This window comes from Tupaia chinensis, unplaced genomic scaffold (genome assembly GCF_000334495.1).
Source record: "Tupaia chinensis unplaced genomic scaffold, TupChi_1.0 Scaffold000099_1, whole genome shotgun sequence".
Lineage (NCBI taxonomy): Eukaryota > Metazoa > Chordata > Mammalia > Scandentia > Tupaiidae > Tupaia > Tupaia belangeri.
In genome coordinates this window covers 4,767,975-4,783,303 of record NW_006159563.1, presented here as the reverse complement: position 1 = coordinate 4,783,303, position 15,329 = coordinate 4,767,975, and the positions used below count along the sequence as shown (strand labels likewise).

General features: G+C 37.8%; 2 protein-coding genes across 2 annotated transcripts in view; one reads left to right on the top strand and one right to left on the bottom strand.

Annotated features, from left to right (window-relative positions):
* Positions 1-3,036: 3,036 nt before the first annotated feature.
* MTX3 (metaxin 3) overlaps positions 3,037-15,329 on the bottom strand; it is a 13,254-nt gene continuing 961 nt past the window's right edge. Inside the window, exons 3-9 of the mRNA XM_006143517.3 lie at positions 14,886-14,962; positions 13,810-13,902; positions 13,134-13,316; positions 12,937-13,013; positions 10,271-10,428; positions 8,735-8,823; positions 3,037-5,373 (exon numbers count right to left, since the gene is read on the bottom strand). Of these exons, the coding sequence (XP_006143579.2) occupies positions 5,266-5,373; positions 8,735-8,823; positions 10,271-10,428; positions 12,937-13,013; positions 13,134-13,316; positions 13,810-13,902; positions 14,886-14,962 (785 nt within the window). The 3' untranslated portion in view covers positions 3,037-5,265. The remainder of the gene's footprint in view (positions 5,374-8,734; positions 8,824-10,270; positions 10,429-12,936; positions 13,014-13,133; positions 13,317-13,809; positions 13,903-14,885; positions 14,963-15,329) is intronic.
* LOC102485962 (cytochrome c oxidase subunit 6B1-like) lies at positions 10,679-11,159 on the top strand. Its single transcript, XM_014585928.2, has one exon. The coding sequence runs from the start codon at positions 10,789-10,791 to the stop codon at positions 11,047-11,049; it is 261 nt and encodes an 86-aa protein (XP_014441414.1). The 5' UTR covers positions 10,679-10,788; the 3' UTR covers positions 11,050-11,159.

The following is a 15,329-nucleotide window of genomic DNA, read 5'->3' as shown; positions in this document are numbered from 1 at the left end:
TCCTGGTATCTTTGTGAAAATTAGCAGTTTGAAAATTAAACGTCAATGAAACCTTTGAAGATAATGGGATTACCAACCTACTGAGCTATGATTTAATGTAACTAACAACACATTTCTTAAAATCTACTTAATATAAAAACATTGAAAAATAAATGTTAATTCCACAAGCTAAATGGCAAAAAAAAAAAAAAAAATTATTAATGCCAAGAAAATACACAAAAGATCATTATCACAACCCAAATGTTCTCTGTTGCTCTGCTCAGGACTTTAAAGCCAAGACAAAGTCAATTACTAAATCCCGTTGAACTTAAAACAAAATGCTCGGGAACCAGCAGTGAGCGTAATGGCTATGTCGCTGGACTCCCATGTAGTCGACCACAGTTCGCGTCCCGGACCCGGTGGCTTAAAACTCATGCCGGGCGCATGTGCGTGCGTGCCCAAGATCCCGAGAGGAGAATGGAGGAGAAGGGATTGCGGCGTGACCATCCCCCCTGGGGGGTGATTTCTCGCTTTCTGTCTCTATGTCTCTCTCTGTCTGGCGAGCGCATGCGCCCTATAGCAAAAACCTCTCCAAAAAAAAAAAAATGCTCACAAATATGTCACACCTTCTTCATTAAAGAGTGGTCTTGGGGCTGGCAGGTAGTATAGTGGGTGGGGCACTGCGCTCCCACATGGTCAACTACAGTTCAAATCCTAGATCTGGCAGCTTGCTTTCTCACTTTCCCTGTCTGTGTCTATCTGGTCAAATCAAAAAATAAATAAAATTCAATAAAGATAATTCTAAAAAAAAAAGGAAAGAAAAAGAGTGCTCCTAGTATCTCATCATACTACGCATCTACAGAGATCATAAATACAAAGCAAAAAACTGCCACATGGAGAGGCAGAAGAACTTTTCCAAAATATGTTTATCCTCAAATATAAACTCAAGTAAAATATAAAGAAAAAAATTAATTAGAAACATAAAATCAGAGTATTTTTTTTTCTATCCTAGGGAAAAGAAGTTCTTAGCTTTAGGTTGTTTTTTCTTTTCTGGTAAGGCAGAAAATAGATCTTTTTTGTTTCACTTTGTTTTGTTTTGTTTTGCTGTAGGGTGCATGTGCTTGCCAGAGAGAGACAGAGAGGGCAAGTGAGAAATCACCCCCCATAGGGGTAATGACAGTCACTTCTCCATTCTCTTCCTGGGATTTTAGGCACGCATGCACACGTGCCCAGCATGTTTTCTCAAGCCATGGGGTCCGGGATTTGAATGGTACAGTTGGTGGATCCAGTGCCTTAACCACCATGCCACCTGCTGGCCCTAAAATAGATCTTCAGATAAACCAAACTAAAGAATGAAATAAAAATTATATTTAACTTACCTTATGTATTTATCTGCAACTGAGTATTACGTTTGGAGCACTAAACTTTAAATCATAGTTTAGAGATAATGATAAATTTACTCTACTGAATATACTTAATAATAAAAAAAAATTATCTTAAATAATTACAGACTTACAAGAAATTCCAAAAACAGTAGAGAAATCCCAAACAGAAGACTCAGTTTTCTGTCTTTATATTTAAACATTCATATTTTGGCTTTAAAGGAGTGGGGCCAGCAGTTGGAGTGGTGGTTAAGGCACTAGACTACCGCATGGCTGATCACAGTTTGAACTCCGGACCCGGAGACTTGAAAGTCATGGCGAGCATGTATGCATACATGCCCAAAGTCCTGAGAGGAAAATGGAAGAGTGGAGATTGCGGTGTGGCCACAATCACCCCTGTGGCGTGATTTCTCACTTTCACTAACACACGCTCTCTCTCTCCAGTGAACACATGCACTCTATGCCAAAAACCTAAAAAATAAAATAAAAAGGTAAAAGGGTTAAAATTTTTAACAGTTTATAAAAAACTGACAAAATTCTAACAGACCTGGTAAATCTTCAATCCGCTAGAACCCCCAAAATAATATAAACACACCTAAGTTGAAATTCAATTTGATTATTAATGCCACACTTTTGTGTGGTCAAGAGAAAGTTCTGAGAACCAGCAGTTGGTGTTATGGTTACATAGCTGGACTCCCGCATAGTAGACCATGGTTCGAGTCCTGGACCCAGTGGCTTAAAACTCAGGCCAAGTGCGTGTGCATGCATGCCCAAAATCCCAAGGGGAGAGGAGGAGAAAGGATTGCAGCATGGTCATCTCCCACGTGGGGGCAATTTCTTGCTTTCTGTCTCTCTGGTAAAGACACACATCCTATAGCAGACAGTTCTCTCAAAAAAAAAAAAAAAAAGGAGAGAGAGAGAAAAGTTCTGAAGAAATTATATCCTCAGCGCTCCTTATTGTTATTTAAATAATCTTCTGAATGACTGATAACAGTTTGCTCATGGAGAATCCTTATGCTCTTAGAATTACCTGGATAATTTTAAAAATCTTATACTATCAACAAACACAAACATGTTCCCTTTTATCATATTATCCTCCATCATCACCTCCAAAAGACAGTGGCTCACAGTTTTGTTCAAAACTATGGACCATTTATCCCAGCAAACTCCAACATTTTCCAACACATATCCTGATCACAAACCCTCTGTCCAGTTTAAAAATTATTTCTTTCCAAAAGCTTCCTATATATGTGGCTGGTCCCCAAAGTAGTTTGTGTTCAATTATAGCTCCCTTCCATCTCATGTGCTTATGGAAAAAAAGCTCAACTAAGTAGCCCAAAATATAAATTCTCACTTACCTAAATCATATTTTGCATCTGAGGAAAGTCAGTCTGGAAGTATCATGGAACGCCAAAAAGCAAATAAATCATATGTATAGTCATCCTCTCTACTTAAAAGGACAAGTACTTGTTATTCTAAAATTACTTCTTTTAATTAAAATTTCAATACATGATGGGGACCAGCAGGTGGCGTGGCGGTTAAGGGGCTGGACACTCCCACATGGCCGACCACGGTTCAAGTCCAGGACCTGGTGGCTTGCTTTCTCACTTTCCTCTCTCTCTGTGTCTTTCTCTGGTCAAATTAAAATGAATGAATGAATTAATTAATTAATGATTAAATAAATAAATAAATCTTTTTAAAAATTTTTCAATACATGAAACATTACAGTATCTTCTTGGCTGAAGTAAGAACATGATCTCCCTTCCACATTTGTATAAAAACTTAAACATATGTGTTTCTTCCTTGTGGACAGTAGTTTTATTGAAAGAAAAACTTACATAATCCCCTATTATCTTTTGACCATGCCCATAGAAAAACTTGGGAGTTAAATTTACCATTCAACCTTTGAATATATTAGTGTTAATATAGTTCCTTCTCCTATAAATTTCTTTATTTTTTCAAAACGAGGTTGGGGGAAAACTAATTATAATCATCCTGTTTTACATGTGCATTACAATTGTAAACCACTTCAAATGCTTTTTGGAAACTTTAATATAAATCATAATTGAAAATGACTAACCATCACAAAAGATGCCTGATTAATGGGCTAACTATCCTTCCCCAATATATATCAATTTTGGAGGACAATAAAGTGTCATGGTCATGATTTTCAATATAAAATACTCAGATTTCAAATTGCTGGATTCTAATAACCTGCCTTTGAAGATGAACAACACACACATACACACACGCACGTGCACACACATGTGCACAGACATACCTGTTGTAGAAGTAATTTGAAACACACTAGGTACTTTCCCAAACATGTGAACACAATTTTGAAGATAATCATGTTTCTAATTTCGTTAAAACTTTCAAGAACAAATATTTACAATGACTTAAAGACTCCTGCATAAATAGCTACCTAAATACAGAACAAGTTGGGAGGATGTGGGTCAAACATAGCTGAGCTCCAGTCAGCTCAAATTAGGTGAGTCTCTTGACTACAAAGCTATTCTTAACACATGAGTTTCTGCAGGACTTGATAAGGCTTGCTGAGCACCATGGTAATCTTTTAAGACACTAATCAAAAACATGGTCCTATATTTTTAAAAACCCAGAAGTGGTTTTAGGACAAGACAGGCACCTCAGCCACTAAAATAAGCAAATTTCTATTTAAGTGAAATTACCACACAGCAAAACCATTAATAGTTTGGCAACTAATAAATAGAAAATATTCTTAAAAATCTGCTATTTTTTTACTATTCCTTTGGATTTTTCAACCATAGTTAAAATATATGGAAAATAATTGTCTATTAGAAAGCTTTTGACCATGTGATGTTTCTTATGAAAGAATACTGGCCTGAGCCACACATGGAGAACTCAGACCAGATGCACTGCAGGTACTTCTATTACTCTGGCCATGGGCTCCTCCTGAGTAGTGTCTAGCAACTGGGCAAGTTTCAATAAGAATTCACAGCCTAGCATAATAACGATGACCACCATATTCCGTTCTCCTGGAATCCAGATAAGAAAGAAAGTAACTCGAGTTAAACATGTACTGTAAATACACAGGTCTAAAGCTGTCACACTCACCCAGTGAACTAAATGAGCCCTTGCTAACCTATACTGAACACATTAGCAAACAGTAATATGACACTGAAGTGCATCTCATCAAGCGCAGTGAGTATCAGATGAACATTATAGGTAACCACAGTGAATATACATGTGTGTGTGTGTGTGTGTGTGTGTGTGTGTGTGTGTGCATGTGATACTAAACTCCCAAAAATTGGACGTAGGAGAGCATAATTAAAAACCACATTCCTCATTACTCTTTAAAGTTAAATACAGGCTTATCTACTGAAGCAATTTAATTTGTATTTTTCGTAGTTCCTAAACTACGCATCAGATTTCTAAACAGAAGAAAAGAGCCTCAGCCAAGGAGCCACATATTAGGAATTCATACTGGTCTAAGAAAACTAAGTTAATAAACTGAATAAATTAACTTGAATAAATTACAAGTGCACATTCAGAACAGAATTGCAGCTTCTGGTCAGTAACATGTGAACCAAAGGCAAAAATCTGCCCAGATTAAGGCAGGTTTTTTGTTTGTTTCTTTGTTTTTTATATACAGTACAATGTGTTTTCTTCCCCCCACCCACACCCATTAAGTGCATTTAGCATTCACTTTGATGTTATTTAAAATGCATTGCCAAGCTAGAATACAAGCTTCTTAGTTTTTTTTTCTTTCTTTCTTTTTTTTTTTTAAAAAGATGTCATAGAAAGGTCCTCTTGTTTTAGTCTTCCTTATACCTATTCATGCTGTTTTCTTTTGCCTTCACACACTTGGTGTAAAAGATTACTGCGACAATCATATGACTTTGGCCACAAAGCATCACAACTGTCAAGGTGACAGTCGTAAAGAATTACTTTCTTCTTCTGCTGGAGTCAACTTAAGTGTTGGCAATTTCCGAGGAGGAAGCTGAGGGCTTTGGCGAAGATTGTCATCCATCTGTAGAAAGTACAAAAGACACATCTGACTAATGCGGTGGCACCATTTCTGTGGACTGTGGCCTCCCCATCCAAACTATAGCCTAGAAGAGTACAGAACCATATGTTTCTAGAACTGCTAGAAAACCTTTTTCTTACAAATAACTCAAGAATTCTAAATGTCATACCTCAAATACCAGCTGACTCATATCCGTAAAAAGCAATGTGGCTCATCCTTGATACCTTCACAAAATTTTACTAATTTTACAAACGAATATTCTACTAAACTCAACTATAGCTTGATTTAGTTTAAGAAGGACTCTAATAGTGTAAAAGCAAAAGTTTTCTTACACTAAGTTCCACACTGAGATACAAAGTATCTTCACTTATGGTACCTCATTTAACCTCCCCAAAACCCTGTGAAGACAAAAAGGCAGACACGGTCCTCCTCTATTCTCAGATCAGCAAAGAGGCTCAGAAAGGCTAAGCACTTTGTCCCAGGCCACAGCTAGGATCAGAGTTAAGACTTGAATCCAGGTCTTTTAACACTACTGTTCTTTAAACTACACCTCTTTGCCTCAGGACCTGTACTCCACTCAAAAAGATGAGCTCTTCTTAAACTGGGAGTGTGAAGATCAAAGGAAGTTAGAAGAGGCAGAATAAATTCCTTAGACCTAATCCAGAAATCTCCCAAATACTAAATCGGTTATAAACCTATCTTAGAGAAACAAATTAATATGGAGCATACTAAAAAAATGCCCAAGAATTTCAGACATGCTCTAAAGAGAAGGGCATCCCTAGAAACACGGGGATTGGGATTATTTAGAACTAAATTAGATCACAGAAAATTACCTTTAACCAGAGTACCCCACAAACAAAGTAAAAGATTCAGGCCCTAGTGTTGAGTTTGCTAGGAGCTTAACTTCATAAAAGACTTGAAAGCAGCAGCTGCCATCAAAAACACAAAGCCAGGACGAGCAGTTGGTGTAATGCCTGTGTCGCTGGACTCCCACGTAGTCAATCGCGGTTTGTGTCCCGGATTCAGTGGCTTCAACTCAATGCCAGGCGCATGTGTGTGCGTGCCCAAGATCTCGAGAGGAGAATGGAGGAGAAGGGACTGTGGTGTCGCCATCCCCCTTGGAGGATGATTTCTCGCTTTCTGTCTCTCTCTCTCTCTCTCTCTCTCTCTCTCTGTCTGTCTGGCAAGTGCCTGCACCCTATAGAAAAAAATTTCTCAAAAACAAACAAACAAACAAACAAAAAAACACGAAGCCAACAGAAAACAGTATACTACCCACTTGGTAAGCAGGCTCCTCTTTTAGAGTTCTGCATACATGCAGAACACCTCATAACTCTCCCTTATCCTCTCAAGAGGTTCATATAAAAGCAGAGAACTGTTTTAACAGCAATACACAGGATTTGTAAGAAAGAATACAGGATAAAAATTCAAGTTTTAGTATGCAAGTATCAAGAAATATTCCTGAACTATTTAAATCAATTGTTAAGATGTCTTTTTTTTTTCAACTAAGTACCTCAATAATCATTTTCTTTGTTTCAGCTCTAAATTTTGTCCAAATTTTGTGTAGTAGTCGTCCATGGGATTTGTGACAGCAGTGTCTTGCCCACTAAAGAGCAAGTATGAATAAGTGGGGGGCAGAGGAAGGAAAGTGCCTGATAAAATGGGCTAGGAAACTGATACACTGAGGACGATCCAAGACAGTTTAGTGTAGTGACAGGACCTGTGGTTTCACCTTCTGTATGTGTATATGTACTGTATTCTGTATATGTTTTTCATAAATTTGTCACATACAGAAAATGAAAATTACAGTGGATAACCTGCATTAGGCAGAGGAAGGAATCTTTCCTTTATTCACAAAGTTAACACTTAATGTATTCCTTCTTAGGAAATTTACTGGATTGAGCTAAGAATTAGACCAAAACTAGCTAACCAAAATTAGCTAACCAAAACTTCAATAATGAACACTTACAATTTTACTGACTTGCTTCTCAAATTATGATATATGAAACACTACAAAAAGAGATATGAAGTATTACAAAAAGAAACCAAAAGTCGCCCGTCTGTTTGACAAGTCTGACACCTGACTACCAGCACCACTGGCAGCAGACACCTAAACTCATCCATGAGCTAGACAGCTGCAACCTTCTTACACTTTTCCAACTAGAAAACTCTCCCTTGAAATGGCCATTTTTGGCGCTCTCCCCTACCCTGTGCCTCAATCTCTCTCTGACAAAATCAATATTCCAGAGTAGAGAAATATCTACACTGGTGAAAACTACGGACTTCACATTTTAAAAGAGAGAAAGAAAAAAAAAAAAAAAAAAAGCTCATGCAGTACTTTTGAAACAGGAGGGGACTGAGGCAAGAGATACTCCAAATGCCTACAATAAACCTTAAAAGCAAGATGGCTAAAAGACTAGGTCTGAACCAGCTAGAACCAAGATGGTGCCTGGAACAACTTCTGCCTAACCTTCAAACTCATTCTACCCTCATTGCACTTTAGCATGTTAGATGACACTCCCACCTGTGCCATGAGAGTTTGGAATAACCATGACATTGACCAGAACTACCCTGGGAAGGCCAGAAAATGGGAAGGATAGTAGCTCCAGGAAAACCACTGACCCTGTTCCAGAGAAGTCGTGAATAAATTGCCCCTCACTAGCCAGACACCCATCGAAGTCTGAGGCAGCCCTGCCTGTGGGGCAGCCCTTCTGCCTTTCCCTTCAGGTAAGAGTTCTCTCTTTCCTCTCGAAGGAAGGAATGAAACTGTTCACCTTTCTCCTTTCCTAGTCTACCTATGGAGTAGTCCACTCTGTGAGCTTTCCTTAATAAATCTGCTTTCACTTGCCTTCAAAGGCTTGCTCTGGAATTCTTTCCTGCCTGAAGCCAAGGAGCCTCACACTCCAGCTAGAGACCCCCCCCCCCCCCCCAAGTTGAGCCTTTCTGGTAACACTATCAATAAAGAGTAAGGAATCTCAAGAAATGTTAACCTGCTTACAATCTCAAGAAATGCGAGTTTCAGAAACACTGAGGGGCAGACAAGCCAGTAAAAAGTGTTTTCTTTATTTTTATTTTTTTTTTTTGGTCAATCTTTTGTGTCTCCTAGCTTAACAGTATTAATTGTGTCGAAAAGTAAACCCAATTACCATTATCTGTTCTTTCCCCATAGCAACCAGGCCACTACCGGCTTCAAAACATTGTATTATATACAACTTTAATCAAAATAAATTTAAACAACCTTTTATAAGTAAAATCTTTTAACAAAACAAAGAGGGTAAAGGTAATACATGACCAAAATTGCAATATTAGCTGCAGAACAGAAAATACTAAACTACAATAAAATAATGATTGAAGTAAATTTGACCTTTTCAATCAAGTTGGATTCCTTATTTACAAGCTGTGTGAGTTTCTGCAGATTTGCATCTACCATTTCTTGTCCAGCTGGAGAAATGCCTAAGAAGCCAGGACAGAATCAGAAAGAGGACATTTTGAAAGACTTTAAAGCAGTTTAGACTAAAAGAATTTTGAGACTACCCAACCTCCCAAGTGCTCCACCCTTCACACACACACAAAAATAAGTAAAGAGAAAAACCCTCTTGTGTTCAAGATACAGTAATGCTCCAAAACCAAAACCCTCAACAACTGGATTAGTTTGCCTGCCAGGCAGACACTGTTAGCCAAGTGTTATGCAGCTAGCCACAGTAATTAGTAAAAGAGCATAGCAGCCTTCATTCCTACTCAAATTCAAGTTGCACCTTTTCAAACACTGGAGGACTTTGGTCACAATTATCTTTCCAAAGCAGTGACTCCCAGATAGCTACCAACAAGGCATTCAGAGTAGTCAGAGACATACAAAACACAGATTCCAGGGCCACCAGGTGGCATGGTGGTTAAGGCACTGGCTTCCCACATGGTTTACTGCCATTGAAGTTCCGAAACTGGCTTGAAAATCATGCCAGGAGTGTGTGCATGTGTGCCCAAAATCCCAGGAGAATAGAGAAGGGACTGAGTGTGGCCACCCCCACCCCCAGGAGATGATTTCTCATTTTCTCGCTCTCTCTCTCTCTCTCTCTCTCTCTCTCTCTCTCTCTCTCTCGTGAGAGTACTATGGCAAAAACCTAAAACAAACAAACCCCACAGATTTTTGGGATCTATTCCTAAGACATTCTAATTTAATAAGTCTGGAATGGAACTCAAGAGTTTTTAACTTGTCATGTAGTCACGTTGTCTAGCCACTACCCTAGAGTAACAATGTTGAAAATTACTTAATTTCATGACTCCCAAACTACTAACCCTTCCCTATACACAAAACATATCACCTGCCATGAAAAAATAAATTATCCACCTAAGCCAACTATCTTTATAACTTCTGTTTCTTAAAAGGGCAATTTTGGCCAACTCTCCCAATACAAATTTAGTATTCCGAACGTCTAAGCACAAGAATCATACTGTAAGTGACAGGCACCCTCCATTTACTATACCTCCGTCTGATGCAATCAGTTTTCAAGCAGTGGAATCATGGGAGTGTACCTCACCAAAATCAATCTGCTGCTGATTTCTGTTCATGCAGGAAAATGCTAGAAGCAGCAGGTAAGAATCATTTAAAGTATTTGCCTATTTGCATTAGAATAGACACTATTTTTTAGCAGGAATTCAATACTCATGTTTTGTTTTGTTTTGTTTTGTTTTGTTTCCCCTAGAAGAAAAGGACACACTTCAAAGGGGCAATTATTTGAAGGACAAGAAGAATTTGTAAAAGTGCAACTTCTTCAAGTGCTATAAGCCAGTACTTAAATACCCACACTTTTGTGTTAAAATAAGTAATCCATTTTGCTTATGTATCCTTACGAGAATATGCAAATGCCCGATGCAAACATTAGCTGAAGAAGAACAGCCTTACCTCCGAGACTCAGCCTAAAATAACTGTCTAGGATGTCATCACAAAAGCGACACAGGTTGGAGAGCTGTTTCAGATGTTCTTGTAGCTGAACTTTAGGAAATCGTACTTTATAAAGAGGTGCAAGAAAACCAAAAACATAGGCATCCAAGGTAGAAGGTCTAGAAATGAATTAAGGATTTTGTTTAAAGCACATAGAAAATTATTAACTTAGAATTGTCTTCAGATTATTTTTTCAAATACGTGTGTCAGTTCTGAAGTACACAGTCTTTTTAAAGATGTAATATCCATTGTAGTTTAAAAAAGATGCAACTAGAGTTTTATTCATTAAGTACTTTCTTAAATATTCTAACCATTTGTTTTATTTAGAAGAAAATGAAGTTGTAAATTATAGGTTCATTTTAACTCGTAAGTGTTAGACTAGAGGCAGGACAGAAATAGTCTTAGCTTGCTTTTTGCTGAGGGTCACATTGAGCTGCGAGCTGCGAGTTGCTGCAGGGGCGTCTTTAGGAGTCAGCACCATGGCAGAAGACATCAAGATCAAAATCAAGAACTACAAGACTGCCCCTTTCGACAGTCATTTCCCCAACCAGAACCAGACCAGGAACTGCTGGCAGAACTACCTGGACTTCCACCGCTGTGAGAAGGCAATGACCGCTAAAGGGGGTGTCGTCTCTGTGTGCGAATGGCACCGGTGTGTGTACAAGTCCCGCTGCCCCATATCCTGGGTTTCAACCTGGGATGACGGCCAGGCAGAAGGCACATTTCCTGGGAAGATCTGAACTGGCTTCACCCACCTCTCCTCTGCCCTCCATCCTTGTCTCAGGTGGCAAAATGGGACCTGGGTACATGGTTATCCACCCATGTACCACCCTGGGACCTTGAATCATAACTTAACTAATAAAAGTTTCCAATAATAAAAACCCATTAAATCCTTAGGTAAAGTGAAAAATCCACCTTTTAGGGACACAAGGAGACTTGTTTTAAATAACTGTTCACTGAATATATGAGCATAAAATATCACAATAATTTTTAAGGGAATGTACTCACGTATCTCCAAAGAAAAACTGAGATGTTCCCAATCTGTTTGACAGAAGATTTAGGCACTCCTTGGCATCTCTGTATATCTAATAAGGAGGAAACTGGATCTCAGAAGTCGGAAAGATGCTCTAAAACTACTTTTGAGGCAGACATCTCCCTCGTCTCTTCTCTGGAAAGCCTTGCCTGTAAAGTAATCTAGGTCATACCTGTGCTTCCACTTCACAGAGGTGGTAATGGGGAGGCTCCCCTCTGGTCAGCAGAATCCTGTTCAGTGCTCCTTTAGACATTCTCCCAGGCAGGATCAAACTCAAGGGAAAAGGAATTCGTGAAGCAAACCATGGCTTTGTCACAGTAAAATAATTTTCACTCTCAACCCAGAATGTGTGGAGCTGCAAAGAGAGAGAAAAAAACACTACAAGGGTGTTTCTTTAGTAAAAGAAAGATCATTCTATGTGAATTTCCCATAAATATCTTGATATAAAGCAACCTGATACAAATTTACTTGTTAGAATGACCCAGGGTAAAGCAAGATTATTTTAAACATGTGCGTCTTGTTGACTGTCCTATCTCAGGCACCCAAAACAAGGCATCACACATAGCGAGTACTCAATAAATATTTGTTGAATTGAATTACAATTCATTCAATTCTACATGTGGTGCAATAAGTTACATCTTCCATAAAGTTTTATTTCCAAAACGACATTACCTTTCACTTTGTTGTTTCACATGCTAGTTCAATGTCTAATGGAATCCAGTTTCACAATAATATGAAAGATTCAAGATTAATATACACATGAAATGGCCTCTCAAACCTTGTTCATTGTTTTTCTTCTAAACAGGCTAAGTATATCACTAAAATACTGTAACATTCTGGACACTCACCACTGCTGGGAGAAGCTTCTCTTCAAGGAGAGCAATGTAAGCCAATGTATCCGCCCCTTGTTTTGCTGAGAGTTCATAATCAGCATTATATTTCTATTAAAAAACATAAAACCAAAGAACCTCAGAAGTCAAAGAACATCTCAGTGTTAGTGAAGTTAATCAAACAGGAGTATTATTTTTCCTCACAAATATTATTATTTGACTATATTACATTATTACAGGGGGGAAAGAGACATACAAACCTAGTGAAAACTGCTGCTTACTACACGTAACATTTTTCCCCAACCAGAACCAGACCAGGAACTGCTGGCAGAACTACCTGGACTTCCACCGCTGTGAGAAGGCAATGACCGCTAAAGGGGGTGTCGTCTCTGTGTGCGAATGGCACCGGTGTGTGTACAAGTCCCGCTGCCCCATATCCTGGGTTTCAACCTGGGATGACGGCCAGGCAGAAGGCACATTTCCTGGGAAGATCTGAACTGGCTTCACCCACCTCTCCTCTGCCCTCCATCCTTGTCTCAGGTGGCAAAATGGGACCTGGGTACATGGTTATCCACCCATGTACCACCCTGGGACCTTGAATCATAACTTAACTAATAAAAGTTTCCAATAATAAAAACCCATTAAATCCTTAGGTAAAGTGAAAAATCCACCTTTTAGGGACACAAGGAGACTTGTTTTAAATAACTGTTCACTGAATATATGAGCATAAAATATCACAATAATTTTTAAGGGAATGTACTCACGTATCTCCAAAGAAAAACTGAGATGTTCCCAATCTGTTTGACAGAAGATTTAGGCACTCCTTGGCATCTCTGTATATCTAATAAGGAGGAAACTGGATCTCAGAAGTCGGAAAGATGCTCTAAAACTACTTTTGAGGCAGACATCTCCCTCGTCTCTTCTCTGGAAAGCCTTGCCTGTAAAGTAATCTAGGTCATACCTGTGCTTCCACTTCACAGAGGTGGTAATGGGGAGGCTCCCCTCTGGTCAGCAGAATCCTGTTCAGTGCTCCTTTAGACATTCTCCCAGGCAGGATCAAACTCAAGGGAAAAGGAATTCGTGAAGCAAACCATGGCTTTGTCACAGTAAAATAATTTTCACTCTCAACCCAGAATGTGTGGAGCTGCAAAGAGAGAGAAAAAAACACTACAAGGGTGTTTCTTTAGTAAAAGAAAGATCATTCTATGTGAATTTCCCATAAATATCTTGATATAAAGCAACCTGATACAAATTTACTTGTTAGAATGACCCAGGGTAAAGCAAGATTATTTTAAACATGTGCGTCTTGTTGACTGTCCTATCTCAGGCACCCAAAACAAGGCATCACACATAGCGAGTACTCAATAAATATTTGTTGAATTGAATTACAATTCATTCAATTCTACATGTGGTGCAATAAGTTACATCTTCCATAAAGTTTTATTTCCAAAACGACATTACCTTTCACTTTGTTGTTTCACATGCTAGTTCAATGTCTAATGGAATCCAGTTTCACAATAATATGAAAGATTCAAGATTAATATACACATGAAATGGCCTCTCAAACCTTGTTCATTGTTTTTCTTCTAAACAGGCTAAGTATATCACTAAAATACTGTAACATTCTGGACACTCACCACTGCTGGGAGAAGCTTCTCTTCAAGGAGAGCAATGTAAGCCAATGTATCCGCCCCTTGTTTTGCTGAGAGTTCATAATCAGCATTATATTTCTATTAAAAAACATAAAACCAAAGAACCTCAGAAGTCAAAGAACATCTCAGTGTTAGTGAAGTTAATCAAACAGGAGTATTATTTTTCCTCACAAATATTATTAATTGACTATATTACATTATTACAGGGGGGAAAGAGACATACAAACCTAGTGAAAACTGCTGCTTACTACACGTAACATTAGCACAGGGTCATACACATAATATACTCAATAAATATTAATTATATTTTTTGTTAACTACTATCATTTCAATGTTTGTTAATGACCTAGTTAAGTTCATGGCAGGAAGTACAAATTTAATAAGTAACAGCGATTATTATTTTTAATAAGGAGAAAAAAGTTCCAAGTGATTTAATTTTTCCCCATAGGAGAAAAAAGAAAACAGTCTTCCAATTAGGAGTTTGGAATTTTGACACACACAGCAAATGTTAAGTATTGGCAAAATCAATTGTAATTTTTGCATTCATACCTTTACATACATAAACATTTTCAATGCAGTATGTAAATATTTACTATCCAAACATTTTGGATACATTATTTCATGAAATATCTAAATGCTACTATGGGATAAGTGCTTTTGGAAAATAAAGAGCAGCTAGTTAGTGGGAGCTCAAATGTCATAACCCAGCATAAAATGAACTATGTAATTACATTGACAATCTTAACAATAAGCTTAATCATGAAAATGGCTAGGTTGAATATGTTTACACATAAATTTGAATAAAATCCAAGCAAAGTGCACAAAAATATAAATCGACTATACCTGACCATGACTCTCAAATCACAGTAAAAATCATGATTTACAGCAATGATTCTCAAGTCTATTTTTTTTTACCAAATCCCAGATATCTCCAATTATCTAATGAGTTGGCAAAATGAATTCTAAAAAAAAAACAAACAAACAAAACCAAAATACAATGTATGTATTTAAAGTAATGTGCAGAGATCAGCAATCTTATTTCTTTAGAAGGACCTACCTACCTGTTTTCTTAAAAAGTTTAGTATTCTTGCTGGCTGAGAAACTATGTTGTCTTCAGTTGTCAAAATTGGTACATCTCCTATAATTGAAAAACAGTTTACATTTTGTGATTTCCTCTGAAGAGATTCCAATATCCTAAAAACTATACCAATTACACATTTAGAGAGGGGGAAATGAGTAAGCTCATCTTAATTTTTTGCAGTTCCACAGAGGAATTCTAGAGAACATTTTCATGTCTCATAATTTCCACTGATTTGGCTTGCTCTTTGAGGTATTACTCAGAATGACCAAACCATATGCAACACACAGCCAAGGTCATGGTAAAAAAAAACAAAACAAAACAAACAAACAAACAAAAAATACTAAACCCCAAGGTACTCTATGGCTATACGCCTCATATCTTTAAGAGGAGGAAGCAAAAAAAAAAAAAAAAAAAAAAAACTCAA

Excerpts from the sequence above, each read along its gene's own strand:
- LOC102485962 (XM_014585928.2), top strand. The coding sequence starts at position 10,789 with ATGGCAGAAGACATCAAGATCAAAATCAAGAACTACAAGACTGCCCCT.